Source organism: Mobula birostris, chromosome 7 (assembly GCF_030028105.1).
Source record: "Mobula birostris isolate sMobBir1 chromosome 7, sMobBir1.hap1, whole genome shotgun sequence".
NCBI lineage: Eukaryota > Metazoa > Chordata > Chondrichthyes > Myliobatiformes > Myliobatidae > Mobula > Mobula birostris.
This window is the reverse complement of record NC_092376.1, coordinates 25,163,905-25,188,171: the sequence shown is the minus strand read 5'-3', so window position 1 is coordinate 25,188,171 and position 24,267 is coordinate 25,163,905. Positions and strand designations below refer to the sequence as shown.

General features: G+C 42.7%; 1 protein-coding gene across 9 annotated transcripts in view; it reads left to right on the top strand.

Moving 5' to 3' along the window:
* LOC140200054 (von Willebrand factor A domain-containing protein 3B-like) overlaps nt 1–24,267 on the top strand; it is a 233,578-nt gene that overhangs the window by 189,000 nt on the left and 20,311 nt on the right. For 8 of the 9 annotated variants that reach the window (XM_072262739.1, XM_072262746.1, XM_072262738.1 and 5 more), the window contains 2 exons: nt 10,910–11,047; nt 20,469–20,566. In XM_072262739.1, the coding sequence (XP_072118840.1) occupies nt 10,910–11,047; nt 20,469–20,566 (236 nt within the window). The remainder of the gene's footprint in view (nt 1–10,909; nt 11,048–20,468; nt 20,567–24,267) is intronic. The other variant, XM_072262745.1, reaches the window with a different exon arrangement.

The following is a 24,267-nucleotide window of genomic DNA, read 5'->3' as shown; positions in this document are numbered from 1 at the left end:
AATCCTCAAATGCCGATGGATAAAATTGGAGGATCGTCTTACTGCATGTTCTTCCAGAGTGTGTACAACCAATAAAAGTTGTTATGGTGAGTTAATTACTTCCTGGGAAATTCTGGTAAAAGCTTAAAGGGTTGCAGCGGCATTTACACACTAGGACTGGAATTTTTAGGGATGAAAGATTTAGGGATTTTTAAATGGATAGAGTAGGGGATCAGGAGATTATCATGATGTAATCAAGGATCTGCTTTATTTGCCAGTTATATTTCCATGTACTTATTAGGAATTTGCTGTGGTGTGTTGTTGCAACATGCAACAAAAACAAAATTCAATGATAAGAATAAAAAATTATATAAATATAAACTTAGAGGTACAAGAATGGAAAATGTGCATAAATATCAGCATGTATTTACAATGAAAACAGCATTTTAAGACTATAAGATATAGGAGCAGAATTAGGCCATTCAGCCCATCGAGCCTGCTCTGCCATTCCATCATGGCTGATCCCAGAACCCACTCAACCCCATACACCTGCCTTCTTGCCATATCCTTTGACGCCCTGACTGACCAGGAAACAATCAACTTCCACCTTAAACACACGCGCAGACTTGGCCTCCACCGCAGTCTGTGGGAGAGCATTCCATAGATTTACTACTCCCTGGCTAAAAGAATTCCTCCTTACCTCTGTTCTAAAAGGTCACCCCTCAATTTTGAGGCTGTGCTCTCTAGTTCTGGATACTGCCACCATAGGAAACATCCTTCCCACATCAACCTGATCTAGTCCTTTCAACGTTCGGTGGGTTTCAATGAGACCCCCTGCATTCTTCTAAATTCCAGTGAGTACAGGCTTAAAGCTGCCAAACACTCCTCATATGTTAAACCCTTCATTCCTGGAATCATCCTCATGAACCTCCCCTGGACTCTCTCCAATGACAACATATCCTTCCTGAGATATGGGGCCCAAAACTGTTGACAATACTTCAAGTGCAGCCTGACTAGTGTCTTATAAAGGCTTAGCATTATCTCCTTGCTTTTCTGTTCTATTCTCCCTGAAGTAAATGCCAACACTGCATTTGCCTTCTTTACCACAGAGTCAACCTGTAAATTAACCTTATGGGAGTCTTACACGAGGACTCCTAAGTCCCTTTGCACCTCTGAAGTTTGAACTTTCTCCCCATTTAAATAATAGTCCACACTATTGTTCCTTTTACCAAAATGCATTATCATACACTTCCCAATACTGTATTCCATCTGCCACTTATTTGTCCTGCTGCAATCACATTGCTTCCTCAGTACTACCTACACCTCCACCTATCTTCTTATCATCCGCAAACCAGCAAAGACCCTTTTATTCCCACTGGCTGTCTCTTGCCTGTCAGCCATTCCTCTATCTATGCCAGTCTCTTTCCTGTTACACCATAGGATTTTATCTTGTTGAGCAGTCTCATGTGTGGCACCTTATCAAACACCTGAAAATCCAAGCAAATGACATCCACTGCTTCTCCTTTGTCCACTGTGCTTGTTACTTCCTCAAATAACTTTAACAGATTTATCAGACAAGATTTTCCTTTACAGAAGTCATGCTGTCTTTCACTTATTTTATCATTAATCACCAAATACCTCGAAACCTCTTCCTTAATAATGGACTCCAACACTTTTCCAAGCAATGAGGTTAGACTAACTGGCCTATAATTTACTTTCTTTTGCCTTCCTCCCTTAAAGAGTGGAGTGACATTTGCAATTTTCCATTCCTCTGGGACTGTGCCAGAATCAAGTGATTCTTGAAAGGTCATGACCAATGCATCTATTATGTCTTAAGAAACCTCTCTCAGGACTCTTGTTTATAATCCATCTGGCCCAGGTGACTTATCCACCTTAAAACCTTTGAGTTTGTCTAGCACTTTTTCCTTTGTAATAACAATGGCACTCACTCCTGCTCCCTGACACTCACAGGCCTCTGGCACACTGATAGTGTCTTCTTCAGTGAAGACAGATGCAAAGTACCCATTAAGTTCATCTGCCATTTCTTTGTCCCCCATTACTACCTCACCAGTGTCATTTTCCAGTGGTCCAATATCAAATCTCACCTCCCTTTTTCTCTTTACATAACTGAAAAACTTTTGGTATCCTGTTTTATGTTATTGGCTAGTGCCCTCATGTTTGATCTTTTCCCTTCTTACAGCATTTTTAGTAGCCTTTTGACGGATTTTAAAAGCTTCCCAATCATCCAACTTCCCACTCACTTTTGCTACCTTATATGCCCTTTCCTTGGCTTTTATACAGACCTTAACTTCCTTTGTCAGTCACGGTTGCCTACCCCTGCCATTTGAGAACTTCCTCCTCTGTGGGACATATCTATCCTGTGCCTTGTGAATTATTTCCAAAACTTCAGCCATCTCTGCTGTGCCATCATCCCCGCCAGTATCCTCCTCCAATCCAACTGGGTAAGCTCCTCTCTCATGCCTCTGTAATTCCCTTTATTCCATTGCAATACTGATACATCTGACTTATGCTTCTCCCTCTCAAATTGCAGTATGAATTCAATCATATTCAATCCTTTCTGAGATCCCTAATAAGATCTGGGTAATTACACAATACCTAGGCCAGAATAGCCTTTCCTTGGGTAGGCTCAAGCACAAGCTGCTCTAAAAAGCCATCTCTTAGGCATTCAACAAATTTCCCCTCTTGTGATCTGACACCAACCTGATTTTCCCAATCCCCTTGCATATTGAAGACCCCCATCACAATTGTGTCATTACCCTTATTATATGCCTTTTCCAGTTCCCTTTGCAATCTTAAACCCACATCTTGGCTACTAATTGGAGGCCCAAACATGATTCTCATAATTTTTTTTACCTTTGCAATTTCTTGACTCCACACACAAAAATTCAACATTCTCTGATCCTATGTCACTTCTTTCCAAAGATGTAATTCCATCTCTTACCAACAGAGCCACACCACCACCTCTACCTTCCTGCCTGTCCTTTCAATACGAAGTATATCCTTTGATGGTAAGCTCCCAGCTATGGCCTTCTTTCAGCCATGACTCAGTGATGCCCACAACGCCATACCCACCAATCTCTAATTGAGCCACGAGTTCGTCCTCCTTATTCCAAATGCTATGTACATTTAAATACAGCACCTTCAGTCATGCATTCTTCACCCTTTTGAATTTTGCCTCTGTGGTACAATTTAACTCTTTGCTCTGTCTGCAGTTGAACCCAATCATTGGCTTGTCCTTCCTTACATTCATGTTACATCCATAATGTACTTGTAAACCTGCTGCCTCATCTTCAGCTCTATCACGCAAACACGAGGAATTCTGCAGATGCTGGAAATTCAAGCAACACACATCTAAGTTGCTGGTGAACGCAGCAGGCCAGGCAGCATCTCTAGGAAGAGGTACAGTCGACGTTTCGGGCCGACACCCTTCGTCAGGACTAACTGAAGGAAGAGTTAGTAAGAGATTTGAAAGGGGGAGGGGGAGATCCAAAATGATAGGAGAAGACAGGAGGGGGAGGGATGGAGCCAAGAGCTGGACAGGTGATTGACAAAAGGGATATGAGAAGATCATGGGACAGGAGGCCCAGGGAGAAGGAAAAGGGGGAGGAGGGGAAAAAAACCCAGAGGATGGGCAAGGAGGATCAGCTCTATCATACTGGTTCCCATCCCCCTGCCATATTAGTTTAAATCACTCCCAACAGTGGTTTAAAATGTTTACACTGCTGGGACTGAGATAATAGATGGGAGGGGGTTAACTAGAATGTCTGATTAGATTAACTGCCTGTGGGGAGAAACTTTTAAGATGGCATGATGTTGTTTGGTTTAATAGTCCTTTCCAGAAGGGAGCTGTTGGAAAAGCCAGTTTGCTGGGTGGGTAGAGTCTGCTATGATTTTTCTTGCCTGATTCTTTGTCATGGACGCACACAAGTCTAGCAGTGATGGTAGACTACATGTAGTATCACCTTTGTAGACAACATGTAACGGAAGTGTGGAGCAGAAGAGCTCTCCTGTTTACACCACAATACTACCCACACAATGTATTAGAGATGATGAACTGCTCATGATAGCAACCCCAGTCTGGATCTCACTTCTGTCTATGTTATCTCTGGCTGCCTCAGACCTGTTAAAAATGGAGGGTTAAGATGATACATTTTTTTTACATTTACATTGCCATTGATAGCTTTAGAGTTGTGAACTTTGTATAAAACTTTGGTAAAGCTACACTGGGATCATTGCTTTTAGTTCTGGCCACCCTATTATAGAATGCATATAGAGGCTTTGGAAGGACTTATTTTAGTTGCCTTCTGTTGGTTTTTTGATGCTTCCCAATCGTCTAACTTCTCAGTAAATTTTGCTCTATGATATGCCCTCTATTTTGCTCTTATGTTGGTTTTGACTTCCCTTGTCAGACGCAGTTGCATCATCCTGCCTTTAGAATATTTCTTATTTGGAATGTTTCTATTCTGCGCCTTCTGAGTTGCTCTCAGAAACTCCAGCCATTGCTGCTCTGCCATCATCCCTGCTAGTGTTCCATTCCAATCAACTTTGGCCAGCTCCTCTCTCATGCCTCTGTAATTCCCTTTACTCCTCTGAATATTGAAATTACTTTGAATTTTGAACATGGATACATCTGACTTTATCTACTTCTTCTCAAATTGCAGGGTGAATTCTATCATTATGATCACTGCCTCTTAAGGGTTTATTTGCCTTAAGCTCCCTAATCAAATCTGGTTCATTACTCAACACCCAATCCAGAACAGTTAATACCCTAGTGGGCTCAACTACAAGCTGCTTTAAAAAGCTATCTCACAGGCATTCTATAAATTCTTCCTCTTGGAATCTAGCACCAACCTAATTTTCCCGGTCTATCTGCGTATTGAAATCCCCCATGACTATTGTAACATTGCCCTTTTGACCCGCCTTCTCTACCTCCCATTGTAATTTGTAGCCCACATCTTTGCTGTTGTTCAGAGGTCTGTACCTAACTCCCACCAGGATCCTTTTATCCTTGCAGTTCCTGAACTCTGCCAACAAGGTTTTGACAGTTTCCAATTCTATGTTACCTCATTATAAGGATTTGATTTCATTTTTCACAAACAGAGCCACATCACCCCCTCTGCCCACCTGCCTTTCCTTTCAATACAATGTGTATCCTTGGCTCCCAACTATAACCTTCTTTCAGCCACAACTCAGTAATGCCCACAATGTCATACCTGCCAATCTCTAACTGTGTTACAAGATCATCTACCTTACTCCATATACTGCATGCATTCAAATATAGCACCTTCAGTCCTGTATCCATCACCCTTTTTAATTTTGTTCCCCTTTTACACTGCAACACATCCCACTGACTGCAATTTTCCCCATCATCTGCCTGTCCTTTTTGACCATCTCATTACACACTGGCTCTGCTTGTAAACGAACAGCCCTATCCTCAGCCCTATCACTCCGGTTCCCTTCCCCCTGCCAAGTTAGTTGAAACTCTCCCCAGTAGCTCCAGAAAACTTGACTGCAAGGATATTGTTGCCTCACAAGTTTAGGTGTAACCTGTCCCTTTTATGCAGGTCGTACCTTCCCCAGTAGAGATCTCAATAATCCAGAAATCTGAAACCCTACCCCCTGCACCAGTTTCTCAGCCACACGTTCATCTGACAAATCCTCTTATTCTTACCCTTACTGGCATATGGCACAGGTAACAATTCAGTGATTGTTACCCTGGAGGTCCTGCTTTTCAGCTTACTAACTAGCTCCCTCAGTTCTTTCTTCAGGACCTCCTCCCTTTTCCCGCCCATGTCATTGGCACCAATATGTACCAAGCCTTCTGGCTCTTTACCCTCCCCCTTTAGAAGGTCATGGACCCAATCCGAAACGTCCCTGACCCTCACACCTGATAGGCAACGTACTATTTGGGTGTCTCTATTCGGGAGGCTGGCGGCCTTCCAGAATTCCCATCTCTCACACAGAGAACACAACAGAGGCCCTGGAGCCATTCTCATTGCTCTAACCATACACTAATAGATGAAGAAATGGAGACTGAAAAAGAAGAAGAAAAAGTAATTCAGTAGATACTTACCTCACCCAAGTCTTTTCTCGCTGAAGCCTGATGAACCTTGTCCTCCCCTCTCTAACCCTGGTCCACTCACACAATTGCCGCTCCAAAAAATGGCCACTCCACTTGTCCCTGCCTTATTTTTATTTGTGACTAATGAATTACGACTGCACTGCCAAAATAGAGCCAAAATTCCACAAAAGCTCCTTTTTAAAATCTCTTTCTCTCAGGCCTGTGTGAGGCTTCACTGTCGATTTGACTGCTACATGCATAACTGCATCATGCATAATGCTCATCTACCTGAATATTAGGTCCTGCAGTTTAAAGTGCAATGGAATTGTTTTCAGAATCCAAGGTAGTCTACGGGAAGAGTCATTTGGACTCTTCTGTATGTTAAACATACAATGCCCTCAGATTCTGCTGCGTATTCCCTTTTGGCAGAATTATGAAATGGACACCTGCCTGATACATGTGAGAGCTGCCAAGTGACTGACAAAGCTGCTAAGCCTTGAAGCAGCTGGCAGTGATTCAAAGATTCAGACTGCCGACAGCCACAGGCATTGCCGTTCCAATAGACAGTTCCTCAGAGTTCAACTCCTGACAGTTAACTGCCTCTCAGAGTCAGCTGAGCAAACACTGTCTTCATTAGCAGCTTTCAATTACATGGTACTTTTCTCATTTGATAGTGCAGCCAAATCTTAGTTCTGCATTCCCTTTCCATCATGAAAGAAATATTGAGAAACCTAGTGAGAAAGAATCTTTTTGGTCGGATCAGCTGGGTATCTGAATTCTGTTAATTAAATAAATCTGGTCTGAATAAGCTGATGTCAGTTCATGGCCTCCTCTACTGCCGCGATGGGGCTATTCTCAGGTTGGAGGAACAACTCTTGATATTCTGTCCAGGTAGCTTCCGACCTGACAGCACGCACACCGATTTCTCTAACTTCAGATAATCTCTTCCTCTCCCCCAGCTTTCTCTCTTTTTCCATTTCCCAGTCTGGCTCCCCTCTTAACCCTGCTCACTACCTCCTCTAGATTGTCTCTTCCTTCCCCTTTTCCCATGGTTCACTTTTCTCTCCTCTCTGTTTCCTATTTCTTTAGCCTTTTGCTTTTCCCACCTTTCGCCTTCCAGCTCCTTACTTCAACTCACTCCCCACCCACCTATCACCTTCCAGCTTCTTACTTCAACTCACTCCCCCACCCACCTATCACCTTCCAGCTTCTTACTTCAACTCACTCCCCCACCCACCTATCACCTTCCAGCTTGTCTTCCTTCCCCTCCCATCACCTTTTTATTCAGGCTTCCTCCCCCTTCCTTTCCAGTCCTGATGAAGGGTCTCGGCTCGAAACACTGAAACATAATCCTTTCCAAAGATGCTTCCTGAACTGCTGACTCTCCAACACTTTGTGCATGTTGCTCGGAACTTCCAGAACCTTCTGTGTTTTTGAAAAGCTCATGGAAACCTTAAACCACTCGGATGTTGCAAGAATTCATATGCCCCATTAATACCCGTGGAGCAGAAAATCTGCTATCCTTACGCAAACCAAAACCAGAGAATACTGGAGGCAAGAATGGGGAGCGATATCAGGTCAGAGATCATCAGCGGAACTGGAGACATGAGAACACTCTAATGTTAAGTTGCAGCGAAGGTTCTAAAGGCAGGGCAAGGCTAGAGAGTCCAGAGGGATGCCTGTGATAATGTACAGACCAAAGTTAATATAACACAGTATATAGCACATTTCAGCATAAAACAGGCCCTTCAGTCCACAAAGTTGTGCTGACCTTTTAACCTAGTCTAAGATCATTCTAACCCTTCCCTCAAAAACAATATTGTGCAAAAGTCTTAGGCACAATATATATATATATATAAGTTAGGGTATCTAAAACCTTGGGACAGTATTGTATTTTTCAACATGGAGCAGAGAGTGAATTTGTAAATCTGACAAGAGCAAAGGATATTGGGAATGACGAAGGTGGAGTGTGGGACTGGGACAGAGAAGGAGTGCCGGGGCGGGGGTTGGTGAGGGTGCAGACACACCCAGCCCAGAGACACCAGGCAAAGTCATTTGATTCCAAACAATTGGTTTATTGATCATAATTGAATGTCCCTCTGGTGCTTCCTGCTCCCTCCCCTCTCCCTTCCCCTTTTCCCAACCACAATTCCCCCCTTCCTGCCCCCTCCCACTCTCAGTCCACAATAGGGACCCATATCAAAAACAGGTTTGTCATCACTCACATATGTCATGAAATTTGTTTTTATCTTACAGCACCAGTACAATGCAATACATAATATGACTACAGTACTGTGCAAAGGTTTAGGCACCCTAGCTATATATATATATATATATATATATATATATATATATATATATATATATATATATATATATATATATGTGTGTGTGCCTAGCACTGTGGTCCTCCATTTTTCCATTTTTCTATCAACATGTGCCTATCCGAGGGTCTCTTAAATACTCCTAATGTATTTGCCTCTACCACCACATTCCACATACCCATCAACCTCTGTGTAAAAAACGTACTTTTGACATCTCCTCTTTACTTTCCTCCAAAGACCTTAAAGGTTTGCCCTCTTGTATTTGTTATTTCTGCCCTAGAATAAAAGGCACTGGTTGTGTATATACCTCTATCAAGTCTCCTCTCATCCTCCTTTGCTCCAATGAGAAAAGTTCTAACTCACTTATAGGACAGAAGTTACTTTAGAAAGCAGCAGATGGAGAAAAAACAAATAAACAATTTTGAAGTGGAAAGATAAGGTTACATTTGTGGAGAGAGGAAAAGGAAAACAAAAGCGTTTGTTTGAAATTCAGTACTAAGTCCTAAGGACAGTGACATGGCCTGATGAAAGGTGAGGTGCTGTTCCTCGAGTTAGTCATTATTGGAGCAATATAGCGCTGAGAGATCAGTGTGGGAATCAATGAGGCGGAGAATTAAAACGACGGGCAACTGGACATTCAGGGTCACCTTTTGGACTCAATACAGAACATGAGAACAAAAAAGTGTAGCAGCAGAAGTAGGCCATCTGGCCTATCAAGCCTGCTCTGCCATTCAGTTATATCATGACTGATCTGACCGTTAAGCTCAGCTCCACCTACCTGCCCTTCCCACCTAACCCTTAATTCCACTGCTGTGCAGAGAATTTTGGTGAATTGTCACAAATGTGTCTGCTTTAACTTCCACCATTTCTTTCAGTTCCCTGGGATGCTTCCCATCAGGACCAGGGGACTTGTCTCAGTAGTTTATTCACCACTACCTCTTCAGTGATAGTGATTATATCGAAGTCCTCATCTGACAATGCATCCATAGTGTCTCTCTTTGGCATGTCAGAGTGTCCTCCAGCATGAATACTGACATTAAATAGTCCTTCAAGGCCTCAGCTATTTCCAGATTACCCAATATTATTAACCAAACCCTTCTCATCTTCTTGAGAACCTATGTTCACTTTAGCCACAAAGCTACAAAGGCTCGGGACAGGACTTTGACTTTGACTTAATCACAGGACAATCTACAATGACCAATTAACCAACTAACAGATACGTCTTTGGAGTGTGGAAGGAAAGTGGAGCACCCGGAGGAAACCCATGCGGTCACGGGGAGAACTTATAAACTCCTTACAGACAGCGCTGGAATTGCACTCTGAACTCTGACGCCCCAAGCTTTAATAGTATCATGCTAACTGCTACACCACCACGGTATCCTAACGGCATGGCTTCAGAATTGTGTGTTTGGAATGCTGGAAGTGGAGGGGAAAGGAGAATGTGTAGGAAAAGCATGGAAATTCCAGAGGCTCATTTACTGGGCTTCTTCAGTGGAAGAGGAACATTATCCCTATTGCCATCATGATCTACTCTGAGGGATATTTGACTCTAGACCCAAGACAATGAAATGGTTCTAACTAGGGATGTGGGACCCTCTCAGAGATGGAAAATAATAAATGGCTGGTAGAAGCAATTCAAAGATTACTGGGGGTCAGTGAGGTTTTTATAACATTGAGGTAATTTAGTTGGCAAATCCATAAAAGAAATAAAAAAAATAACGAATATGCACTGTTATAAAGTTGCTGGGACTCCTGTCGGCACTCCCAGATGCTTCAAAGGCATATCCCATGATATCATCAAACTGTAATTCACCAAGTATGTACAAGTAGAACTTTTGGTTAACGTACTTGCCTATTTCAGTTAAGTAGTTAGTTAAGCCTATCACCTGTTCTGGGGCATAAACCATTGACTACCACTCACCAGAGTCCTCTGTCCTGGGCCAGACTTTCAAGTAGTCTCCAGGGGTAGCCTATGTTGATATGTCTTCCAGGCAAAGATCCTTCCTCTCCCAGTGATTGAGCCTTTTGAGCTTCTGTTGCCATTTCTGTACCTCTTGGGTTTTTGTGGGATGGGGCCGCTGGCCCCATTCCAACCCTTTCCTTTTGCAGCCAGGCTTGGGAGCATCCATGGCAGAGTTTTGCCTGTTTCAGGGGGAATATGTATTGGCCTTGCTGATGGTGGTCAAATCCTATGAATGGAAAATAAAATAAAATCTAGTTTAATCCCACTGGATTGGAGATTTTGCAGAGCATTTGGATGTTTGGATTCAATTTGAGACAGGATTTTTCTATTTTTTTGATTTACTTTTGTTGACTAATTTCGCTTCACAATTAAGTCGTTGGTCACAGGACTCTTCAGAATTTTAAACAGTATTGGCTGTAAAAGGAAGGAATAATGTATCCCGATCAAAGACCAATAAAGAGGATATTGTTATCATGTTTCCTGTTACCTTGTCATCATCCTCTATCCATCCATATTAAGATCTAATGTTAAGGCTGACTGTTACTTTCGATGTATTTGCAGGTTGGAGACTTTGTTTTGGTTTGTAGCAATGTGCACTCAGAAAATGATTGTTATAAGCCTGGTGTGGTCATAGCAACCCCAAACAAACACAGGGCTGATGATAAGTTTTATACGGTTTTGAAATACAACAACAAAAGGGTGAGTAGTTGATTTTGTTATGATTTGTAACGCCAGAAAGTAATCAAAAGAAAAACAAAGGAGCCAGGATATTTGCCTACTTGGTTCTCTTTTCATTAGTGGGTCAGTTGCACATATATGGCATGGTAGTGTAATGAAATATGCCACTTATATACAGCACTGCAGCACTGTGCAAAAGCCTTAGGCACATATACATACATATATATATAAGAGAGAGAGAGCTAGGGTGCCTACGACTTTTGCATAGTACTATAGTAATTTTATGTATTGCACTGAACTGATCCTGCAAAATAATTTATGACATATGTGAATGATGATAAACTTGATTCTGATATGGGTCTCTATTGTGGACTGAGAGTGGGAAGGAGACAGTGAGAGGGGAATCATGGTCGAGAAAAGAGAAAGGGAGAGGGGAGGGAGTGGGAAGCACCAGAGAGACATTCTGTAATGGTCAATAAACCAATTGTTTGGAATCTAGTGACTTTGCCTGGTGTCTCAGGGCCGGCTGTGTCTGCATCTGTGCCCACCCCTGACTCTCCTTCATCTGCCACCTGTCCCACACCCCTTCTGCAGTACTCCACCCTTGCCATCCCCAATATTCTTTGCTCCTGACAGATTTACAAACTCGCTCTCTGCTCCGCTTTGACAAATACATTTGCTATACATATGCTATATAGCATATATTGCTATATTTGCTATATATATATGTGCCTTAGACTTTTGCAGAGTACATATAACCCATAATGAATTATGTAAACAAATAAAGAATGCTTAGTCAAACAATATTTACAATATCATTCAAATATTACTGAAATATTGGATGCACTGCAGTTTTCTTTCTAGGCAGCACACACGAAGTGCTGGAGGAAATCAGCAGGTCAGGCAGCGTCTATGGAGGCGAGTAAATAGCAGGTGTTTTGGACTGGGTCCCTTCATCAGGGCTGGACAGGGAAGGGGAAGAAATCAAACATTTCTCATCTGGTTTCTTTCCCCTTCCTTCCACCTTCTTTTCCAGATCTGACGAAGAGTCTTGACCTGAAGCATTGACAGTTTGTTCCTCTCCACAGATGCTGCATGACCTGCTGGGATCTTCCAGCACTTTGTCTGTGTCGTTCAAGATTTCCAGCATCTGCAGAATCTCTGGTGTTTTATGTTTTCTTTTTAAATTGCTTCCCTCCCTCACAACTTCATACTAGCCAATCTCTTACAAAATATGGAGTGTAAGTTGATTTGTACTGTTGTGCTTTCGGGCACTTATAATTAAGAACTAAAGCAGAATCAGAATCTGTCATGGTCTGGATCGGGGTCCCTTTAAATTTACCTTGTTTATGTTACGATCCAGACCATTGATTCCCTGTTTTCCCGTGTCCCTCGACTTTGGTGATTAGAGGCAATTAACGCTCGGCTGAACTGGTAGTTTATAGTCTCCGGCTTTCAGCCAATCGGCGCGAGAGCGTTTGCGAAGTCACCAAGGTACGGCGCGCCAATGTCATCTGGTCAGAGCAAGCCTAGTCTCCGCCCGAAGCGAGTGCCGGTAATTCGCCTTTCCTCACCAGAGCAACCCTGCCAAGCTACCTGGCCAAAGCGAGCCTGAAAAGTTTCCTCACCGAGGTGGGTCTGTCAGTTAACCCGCTGGAGGGAACCAAGAACTGCTGTCTACTGTTCCCGGGTCGAGTTGACAGCTCGCCACTACCTGGAGGCTCCAAGTCAAGTCCTGGCTCCGGGCGTATTCAAGCACCAAGTCAAGTCCTGTTCCTAGTGGCATTCAAGCACCAAGTCAAATCCTGCCCCTGGTGGCGTTCAAGTACCATATCAAGTCCTGGCCCTGGCGGCGTTCAAGTACCATGTCAAGTCCTGGCCCTGGCGGCGTTCAAGTACCATGTCAAGTCCTGGCCCTGGCGGCGTTCAAGTACCATGTCAAGTCCTGGCCCTGGCGGTGTTCAAGTACCATGTCAAGTCTTGGCTCTGGCGGCATTCAAGTACCATGTCAAGTCCTGGCCCTGGCGGCTTCCCAGTTCTGAGTCAAGTCCTGGCCCTGGCGGCTTCCCAGTTCTGAGTCAAGTCCTGGCCCTGGCGGTCTGTGATTCCTGTCCTACCCCCTTGTCTGAATCCCTTCTCTGCCCCTCTACCTCTAGCCCTCGTCTGCAGCCCCCGCCTGCACTTCGGTCTAGTTCCATCGTCAGAGCTAGATAGGTACTGGCTGGTGTTCATTCATGTTGGTCTTGTCTTGTCTTGTCCTCGCCTCCGTGGGGTAAGTCAGGCCGTCTTGTCGTTGCCCTGCGGGGATTCATGTCTCGTCTTGTCCTTGCCTCCGTGGGGTAAACCTGGCCGTCTTGCTGTTACCCCACGGAGGGTCATGAGTCCCGGCTTTATATCCTGTACCCAAGGAGGGGTCTGGCTCTCTGTTCTGTGTGCGAGTCCCGGCCCTATGTCCTGTACCCAAGGAGGGGTCCCGGTTCTCTGTTCTGTGTGCGAGTCCCGGCCCTATGTCCTGTACCCAAGAAGGGGTCCGGACTCTGTGTTCTGTGTCCATGGTTCCATGTACCTGCTCTCCCAAGACCGAGGCTCTATGTTCCCATGTTCCTCCTCTCCCTCCTCTCCCTAGCCCATGTCATGTCCATGCCTGGTTCTGGGGTCTGAGCCCGAGGCAAGACCCAGTGTGACGAAAGTACACATAGACTAAGATATTGACTGTCCTGTGCTATCACCAGTGGGATCAACAGTTGATCTGCCACCTGCCTCCAGGAGAGAGAGATAAGTAAAGACAATGGAGCAGCATTTGGAAATGTTAATGAAGAGACGGGAGAGTTTAACGGAAGGAGACAGTGGTCTGGGAATTGTCAAAGACCAGCTCCTCTTTGAACCCTGAACTGTTTGAAGTGATGGACAGGCGATACCCCAGCAGGGGGATAAAGAGGGACAGGTTCGCTAAGGCAAGACACACGACACCACGAGGTAACGAGACCCTGGAAGCGGTGCGCCTCCCACAAGTCAGTGGGAGTTTTGGAGGGCTGGTCGCGGGACCAAGCCATAGACGCATAGGGTGGAAAGGTACGATCGGCGGGAACCTGGTGTGTGTCCGCCCTTGCCTGGGTGCCAGGTTCACCGCAGAGAAACGATCGTATCTGGAAACGGAGGGGTCATAGTCGGTGACCTCAGAAGACATTACAAAGGGCTCGCCCGAAAGCTGACTGCGAGGAATATCAAAGGTCTGTGTGGAAACCGTTTTTGAATATTCATTCGCTTTCTCTCTCTCTCTCTCCCACGGCAATGATTACTGTGAACTGAACTGAACTCAATTGAACTGAACTTTGCGTCACTTTGAAACTGGTCATTTACCCCTAGACGACGATAGAGCTTGATTGATCCTATTATCCTAGTTTCTGTGTACATGTGTCTTTATCATTGCTGAACTGTTGTATTCATTATCCTTTTGGTTAGAGTACTGTGTTGCTTATTTCTTTAATAAAACTTTCTTAGTTCCAGTAATCCAGACTCCAACTGAGTGATCCATTTCTGCTGGTTTGGCAACCCAGTTACGGGGTACGTAACACCAGGTACTGGGTCCTTGCCTAGTCTCGGGCTCGGAGTCCATACCCTAGCCTCTTCATGTCTCCTCTAGTTCTGGGAGCCGATTCCGAGTCCTAGCCCAGACCCTTGGTCCCAGCCTAGTCGTAGTCCTCAGTCCTTGTCCAATTTGCTACTCCTGCTCCTGCCTAGCTCTCCTGATATCAAACAATAAACTAAGTTTAATTAACCTCACAAGAAGTGTCTTGCGTTTGGGTGTACTCTTGCTCCCTATGCCCCCACCATTGTGACAGAATCAGGTTTAATATCACTGGCATATGTCGTGAAATTTGTTAACGGAAGCAGCAGTACATAATAATAGAGGAAAAAACGGAAATACATTAAGTATATACATATTAAATAGCTAAATTAAATTAGTAATAAATAATAACAAAGAATAAAATTTTTAAAAAGCAGTGAGGTTGTGTTCATAGGTTCAATGTCCATTCAGAATTCGGATGGCAGAGGGGAAAAAGCTGTTCCCGAATCTTTAAGTGTGTGCCTTCGGGCTTCTGTATCTCCTTCCTGATTGTAACAATGAGAAGAGGGCACGTCCTGGGTGGTGTGAGTCCTTAATGATGGACTGCACCTTTGGACACTGCTCCTTGAAGATATCCTGGATACTACAGATGCCAGTGCCCACGGTGAAGCCCCCTATATGATTAAGTAACTGAATTAGAAACAGCAGGGGTTATTGACTTTGATGTGCACCACACACTCCTTCCTTTGGTATGAACTTTATCCCCTTTCTGGCTATAGTCTCAGGTGACATAAGCTCTGTATGATGTTTGATTCCATACTGACCTTTGGTTCTCCTTCACACGTTGCCGATTCTAATTTTGTTTAGACCAACTGCTGCCTGTCCACCACAACCCCTAATTTTAAGAAATTCAAGTATCCAACTAACTAAGTCATACATCATGTTAAAATAATGCAAAGACATTCAACAACACAAGAGATTCTTCAGTTACTGAAAATTGAGAGCAACCTACACAAAGTGTTAGAGGAACTCAGCAAGTCAGGCAGCGCCCATGAAGATGAAGCAAGAAGGTGATAGGTGCAACCAGGTGTGTAGGGGAGGGGGGGGTGGGGGGTGAAGTAAGGTGGAAGAGGTAAAGGGTTGGAGAAGAAGGAATCTGATGGGAGAGGAGAGTAGACAATAGGAGAAGGGCATTCAATCAACTTTCCAAGTGGAATAAAAACATAATCTCAACAATATTTTACAAGAATGCTTACTTCAAAGTGTAGCATTTCAAACAAATGTCACTTTGACTATTGTTCAGTTAGGACTAGATGAGTTGTACAGACGGATTCTTGGTAAATGAGTTGGAGAATCATCAGTGAGAACTCATCACCCATGAAGTGGGTGGAGACAGAAATAAGTACTTTGTCCATATATCAAAGAGAAAGCTTCAAAAATACGGACTTGCAGGGATAGGTACAAAAGCTGTCAAGCTAAAAATAGAGTCTCACAATGGAGCTAGTAATAACAAAGATAAGCACCAGGAATGTAGAATGTGCTGTCGGGATCTGATAACGACTATAAAGAAATATGAATACCACTGGAGAGGGAAATGACTTTTTGAAAGCCTGCAGGAAGTTATAGGCATATTTAAGAATTAGGGAAGACCATTTGGGACTGACTTCGTGAAGCAGATGAAGCGAGTGAGAGATGATTGAGAGGGAATACAGTACATAACAGTTTCTAGGAGCTTAGAATGTGTTGAAGAAGGGGTTTACCGAGAAGCTGTTGATGATAACATCGGAAAAGCTCTGCTTATAATTTTTCATTGCTGCTTCAACAAAAACCGCAGGCTATTGGATTAAGCAAGTAACCCATATTTTGTTTAAACATGGAAAGAAGGTTGAACTATTCAACTATAAACCAATTTATATGATATCTGCTTCAAACATTATGACATTATTTAAAATTTGTAAGTTAGAAATATAATGTTTTGACAATGGAAGATCAACACATTTGAAAGAGACTTTTGAAACAATAACTAATACAATAAAGGAACATAATGTGTTTTTTTAAGAACTGTTGAGTAAACTATCTTTCAAAAGGTTTCATAAAGAATTCACTCTTTAGGACAGGATGCGGAGGTAGCCAAGAGCGTATCGCTGCGATGGGGCCTGAGTCCAAGTGCAGGGGAAGACCCGGTGCTTGGACAATTTAAAAATCAGGCCAGGTGAACTGAAAAGGCAGGTTGTTGGGACCGGAGCTGGTTCGCCCCGTGACATTTTACCCCACTCTCCTCAAGCTAAGGCTGAGGGTGCGAGACTGCTCTGGCTGCTATGTGCTACTTGCCTGAGAGCCTCGCAGTAACTTGCCCCACTATCTGATGAACTGAGATAGCGGGCCAAGTTGCTGCTCCAGCCGCTCTGGGATTTGGGTCTATGGACTCAATTTGGTTCAGAATGATGTTACTTGCTTTTATTGTTTGCATGATTTGTATTTTTTTCCTCTTTCTCTACGCATCTTTTTTTTAAGTGGGCTCTTTCTGGTGTCTTGTTTTGTGGCTGCCTGTAAGTAGACAAATCTCCAGTTTGTATAATCTATACATACTTTGATAATAAATATACTTTGAATCCTTTGGCGATACAGAACCCAGATCTATTAATCTCAGGAAAGGAGGACGTTTAGTAAATTTGTATATTTGTGAATCGGAATTCTTACTCCTCACCTGTAATTGCTCTTGACAAAATGGTGAGGAGTTGCCTTCCTGGACTCCTCCGATCCATGTGGTTTAGGGACTGAGCTTCAGGAAGAAAATTGGAAAATGTTAGAAACAGTCAGCAGGTCAGGCAACATCTGTGAGAAGAGAACCATCTGAAGTAAAAAGATTTCAGTAATGGCATCTCAATTTATTACACTGCTAGCCACATGACAGTATTAATATGGGCTGCAGTTTTGTTTTCATCAGCTCAGTGATAACTTGAAGAAAAAAAAATACTTTAACAACCTATCATTTTTTCTTAAACATGCACTGTAATACTACCAATGCATGGAATTTTCTAAGAAATGAAATCAACACGTACTAGAATTGTTTGAATGCTATGTCATCAAACCTGGTTTGAAGTGAACTGTGGTGATTAAAAGGCTGAACATTTTTTTTCCAAGGGACTGGCATTATTTTGCACTTAGAATGGTGGAAAGAACAGAAAATGTTCTGACATAGACGGGTATAGTTGCTTTATAGAATTTGCTTCTTGACAAGTGAATTTATTTTTCCATTTTTTACTTAAAAATACATTTCCAGAAAATTAAATTGATTGCTGTTAGATTGCATTTACGTTTTGGAGTCTATTGCAGTGTTTATGTCTGTGATAATAATCGTGACCTTTTACCAAAGCACGATCTTGGTTTGATCATACATCACAATAATATAAAATAGGGATTTAGCACCAACAGTAGAACATTTTTGCATTAAAGTTTAAAATTAGATCACTAAAGCAGATAGGGATTAAACAAAATATATCATGGATGGAGTAGACTGCACAGGTTAACTCAAATATGAGCTGAAGCCTTAATAACATTAAAACTGACAGCTTTTGATCTCACGGGCTGCAAATGTATTCCATCCCTGTGGAGATCTGTATTTATCTCTTCACTTCAGATTCAGTTAGCAAAAATATATGTGCATTTGTCTAGGTCCCCAGTGGCACTAATTCAACTTAGCTTGGTATAGAGAATATTATATTCCTGCAAAATAATAACTTGCTCTTCTCCTTACACCATTGCTGTTTATTTCAGAGACACTTTGTTGCATTTCTGAAAAATGCTAAGAGCAGTGCAGTCAAATGTCTGCATTGGACTGCAAGTTCCCCAGTAATGTAGTGGTTATTGTGATATTTTTACACCTCACGGTAAATCCGGCTTTTAGGGTTCAATTCAGGCGCCATTCTGTAAGGAGTACGTCTTCCCCGTGGAATGCGTGGATTTTTCAGAGCACGCAGGGGACATGCCGGATAGGTTAATTGGTCATTGTAAATCGTCGTGTGATTAGGTTAGGGTTAAATCGGACTTGTTGGGGGTTGCTGAGACGGCAAGGCTCGAAGGGCCAGAATGGTCTACTTTGTGCTGTATAGCTAAATAAGCAGAAAAAATCATCATCAAGGGCTAGAACCTGGATCTCATTACATCTCCAGTTGGCATCTAGGAGTCCAATCTGATGGTTATGCTTATTTCCTGCTGAAGATACATTTAGCTTCCATATTATTCCATACTTAAGTACACATGACTAATGACCATAGGAGCAGAATTATGCTATTCAGCCCAACAAGTCTGCTCTGCCATTCCATCATGGCTGATTTATTTTCCCTCTCAACCCCATTCTTCTGGCTCCTCCCTCTAAGTTTGGACACCCTTACTAATCAATAACCTATCAACCTCCACTTTAAATATGCCGAATGACAGCTATCCTTGGCAATTAATTCCACAGATTCACCATCCTCTGGCTAAAGAAATTCCCCCTCATCTCTGTTCTAAAGGGACACCTTTGAGGCTGTGCCCTCTAGTTCTAGACTCTTCCACTATAGGAAACATCTTTTCCAAATCCACTCTTTCTAGGCCTTTCAATAGTCGATAGGTTTTAATGAGATTTCCCCTCCTCCATCTTCTAAACAGTGAATGCAGGCCCAGAGCTATCAAATTCTCCTTATACTTCATTTCTCGGGACCCTCTTCAATCAGACTAATTATACAGAGGAGCAAGCCAGCTGTTAAATAAAATTGATAACATCCATTTCCAAGACAAGTTGGCAGCACAGTAGCACACCAGTTAGTACCAGCTGCATACTTCTCCAGCATCCTGGTTTTGCTACAGCTGTCAGGTATTGTCTGTGTGGAGTCTGCATGTCACCTCTGTGACCATGTGCGTTTCCGCCCTCATCCCAAAGACTAGGCTGAACTGCTGCTGTCAATTACCCATTAGAGTTGGTGAGTGGCAAAGATGAATTATGAAAGAATAGATGGGATGAATGCGAGAGAGGGAGAATTGTTCTGTTGGGAGCTGACATAGGCTAAAAGGCCTTCTCTTGTCAGTAATAATGGAATTAGGAGTTGTGTCTATGTTAGGGAAAGAGAAGATAAACAACAATTCTGAAAATAATAATTTATAATACAATTACATTTTTGATAGAAGCATTGAGAGGCTGATGCCTACCTGTCCAAAGACACATTACTGCCTCACATGTTGCCTTTTTTCCTTGATAAGACATTGGTATATGCATGGTATTTATCACATTTGTGCCAGCACTTGGCTACAAGAGCCAATGATTGTAAGCATATTGAAGCTGAGTTTTTAAGCATTCTATAAATAATTCATAAGCAAGAAATAATGCTTTAAAAACCATTTATGTGAACCTGTTTTGATCTTGTTTGCTAAGAAAGCTTGCTTTTAAACTCAGACATCATCATCAATATGTACCATATTGTATGATATGAGTGATCATGGTCTTTGACCATGATTGGTCATGACAGTTTTTTTCTACAAAAGTGGTTTCCCTCTTTACAAGACAGGTGACCCCAGCCATTATCAGTACTCTTCAGAGATTGTCTGCCTGGTGTCAGTTGTCACATAATCAGGACTTGTGAGATGCACCAGCTGCTCACACGACCATCCACCACCTGCTCCTTTGGCTTCAGATGACCCTGATCGGGAGGGGCTAAGCAGATGCCACACCTTGAGCTGTTGGCTAGCAGAGGGAAGGAGCACCTTACACCTCCTTTGGTAGAGACGTATCTCCACCCTGCCAACCTAAAGTCTAACATTATTCAGTTTATTGCCATATTTGGTCTTGTTCATAACGTCTGTGGAATTGAATCTAAATGTTGTGGTTTGCTTTGGCAGGAACTTTCATTCCGTAATGGACTGATTAAAATCAGCTCAACTCAGTATTCCTTCATCAGTCGTTACATAAGAGAGGCTCAGATGACAGAGCACACAATGTGAGTAGTACTAATTTACACTGTCCCTACATGTCACTTGCAGTTAGCGTTATTTTCTCAGTATCTTGAAATGACCTGTTTGTCCAAACAGATGTCCATAAGGTGCAATCTTAATCTCAGAAAAGCCACTGGAAAACAAATCTGTTCTCTTTTTACAAAGCACATGATTTAATATTTTCTAACTCTTGTCATTTCTAGAGATTTATGTTGAAATCATCGGATAGGCAAGTGAGATTTTGACCTCAAATAGAAGTTGTTATGTAAAAATAAATAATTTAACCCCCAACCAATCCATCTCTGCTGTTAGTGGAGACCATTCTGAGGTGAAGCTATAATGAGAGATTGTGGCTTAGAATTAATGTTTTAAGTGTAACTCTGGCCTGTTGGACTTCCTGGGTCGAGTGAAACCTATGAGAGGGGTAAGGGAGGTGAAAAATGTTGGGTCCAGAAGGTAAGTGTCTTTCCTCTTCCCTGTGGATAAGTTGATTTGCTTTACTTTACTATAGCCTCCTGCAGATCAGGCAGAATGTGAGAATTTTAGTGTCCACACCGTGTTTCATCTGCTTTTCTCTATTAACACCCTCCACCTTAAAGTGACTTTCATGGAAACTGAGCAGGTAATGGTTGCAGGAGCAGGAGTCGGACCCAAGTACAAGCAGTGAGGGTATTGACCAGAAAAAAGGAGGAGGGATTCCTTTGTTCAATGTAAAGACTTGGGTCCAGTGCTGACCATGGTTTGACTGCTGCATGTTCCTGAGATGTGAGTGGGAGAAGTGTGGGTTTCTGGAAAAGCCCATCCAGCCAGGAGCAGGATCCCAAACAAACAAGGGCCCTGGGATTTTGGATACCATTCCATCAGGACTTGCATTGACTGTGCACCAATCACATCAACAATCCTGCCAGATGCCCAGGCAAGAATTCCTGACTGGATTTTCCAAGAATCCAACTAAAATTAGGGATATTAACGTGAGCATGAAAGTTATTTAATAGGAACTTGAGGAACAGCTGTTTTACACAGAAGGTGGCTCGTATGTGGAATGAGCTGCCAGAGGAAGTGGCTGGGGCAAGTACAATAATAACTTTTAAAGGAAATTGGACAAGTACATGGATAGGATAAGCTTAGAAGGTTACGGGCCAAATGCTGTTAAACAGAACTAGCTTCTGGGCTGAAGAGTCTGTTTCCTTGCTGTATGACTGTACCACTCTGAAATCTTTCCACATGTTTGATAAATTGTGGAGGGATTTCACAAGATGAAAATGCCGCTCCCATTTGACTGTGTGGGTTTCCTCTGAGTGCTCTGGTTACCTCCAGATTCCAAAGACGTCCAGATTCGGGTTGTGAGTTGTGGGCCTGCTATGTTGGTGCCTGAAGCATGGCAACACCCGCGGGCTGCCCCTAGCGCATCTTTGGATGTGTTGGCCGTCGATGCAAATATAATGCATTTCACTGTATGTTTTGATGTTCTAATATATATATATATATATATGTGACAGATAAGGGTATTCTCTCTTTCTAAACTCCTGCTACAGAGTTATTGTCCTTTGGAATTTAGACCTTCTCAGTCTTGCATCACTCAATGATGTCTTTCATTCACATCAACCCCAACCTCATACAGCGCAGAGTGAGCTGTTTCTTTTTAGATAATCCTTTGAGGTCATGTAAGCGAGGACCAATCAGTCCTTCGAGCCTGCTCTAGTAAGACTATAGCTGATTTTGATTAACTTCACTTTCCTATTTACCAACAGTAACCATTCCTACTCATATAGCAGTATAGCAGTTTATCATGCCTTTAAGTTATTGAAAAACTCTGCTTCCAAAGTGCATTCCAACGGCTCCCAGTCCTCTGGGGGATGCTGCATCTCAGTCTGAAATGGGTGCCTGTCGCCTTTACACACTGATGCCTAATTCTAGTTTCTGCATTCTTCCTACAAAGGGAGTCGTCCAGACAAGACCATGAGGATATACAAAATTATGAGAGGTATAGATAAGGAAAGCGCAAGATGGAATTTAATGCAGGCAGGCGTGAAGCATTGCACTTTTGCAGATGAAACCAGAGTAGGGCTTATCCAGTGAATGCCAGGGTAATGAGTGTGGTGAACAAAGGGATCTGGGAATACAAATCCACAATTCTTTCACCTATCACCTTGTGTTTCTTTCCCCCCCATCCACAACTTCTTATCTGTCTCTTCATCATTTATTCTCCAGTCCTGATGAAGGGTCTTGGCCCAAGATATCAATGGCACTCTTTCCATTGATGCTGCCTGGCCTGCTGAGTTACTCCAGCATTTTGTGTGTGTTGCCATAATTCTTGAAAGTGGTGTCCCAGGTAGATATTAGGTTTCTGAGTACAGGCGCTGTGATGTTACACTGAAGCTGTATAAGACAGACTGATAGATAGGTAGATAGATAGCTACCTTATTGATCCCAAAGGAAATTACCGAGTCACAGTGTACATAGGTAAGACCGAATTTGGAGTATTGTGTATAGTTCTGTTCACCTGCCTACAGGAAATGTATCAATAAGCTTCAGAGAGTACAGAGAAAATTTACAAGGATGTTGCTGGGACTTGATGACTTGAGATATCGGGGAAGTTTAAATAGATTAAGTCTTTATTCCCTGGAGCACAGGAGAAAGAGGGGAGATCTTATAGAGATATGCAAAATTATGAGTGAGATAAATAGGGTAACTAAATGCAGGCTTTTTCCACTGAGGTTGGGTGAGACTAGAACAAGAGGTCTTAGATTAAGAGGGAAAGGTGAATTATTTAAGGGGAACATGAGGGGGGACCTCTTCACTGAGAGGGTGGTGAGAGTGTGGAATGAGCTGCCGATGGAAGTGGTAGATGCAGTTTCAATTTTAAAATTTAAGAAAAGCTTGGATAGGTACATGGATGGGAAGGTTATAGACGGCTGTGATCCAGGTGCAATTCGACGGGACTAGGCGGTTTAAATGGTTTGGCACGGAGTAGATGGGCTGAAGGGCCTGTTTCTGCTGTGGTGTTCTAAGACCCTAGGATTTTGAAGATTTCAATTATGTTCCCAGTTGCTCTTCTAAACTTTATCGGAATCAGACATGCTCTGTTGAACTTATCTCATCTGTTAATCTATTCAACCTTGTCAGAGCTTGTTACAACATATTAACATCCTTCTTTAAATAATGAGACCACTATTGCAGGCAGTGGTCTCAGCACCACCTGATGTAGACTTTTCTGCTTTTGTATTCAATTCCCCTAGCAATAAATGATAACATATATGTTAGCTTCCTGAATTATTTTCTGTATTCTAAGAGGTCACCTAGACCCCTCCACATCTCAGAGTTCTGCAATCTCTCACTATTCAGATACTATGATCTTTTTCACTTTTGTGCCAAAACAACTTCACGTTTTCCCATATTCCAGCACATTTGCTAGATCTTTGCCCACTCACCTTACTTATTTCAGTAGCTTATTTATGTCCCCTTTCAGAACGTATTTTCTCGCATAACTTTTTTGTCATCTGCAAGTTTAACAACCTTTGGTGCCTCATTCCAAATCATTTACAAAAGTTAAATTGTGTACTTTGTGATCCCCACAACTACCTCTGTTTGCCCCATGACATCACTTCCCAATCCCTACCCTGTCATAATCCAACAACCTTGCATCTTCTTTATCCCACACTGTCCTATAAGTTCAATGACATCTCTTCCCAGTCCACGTACTCTT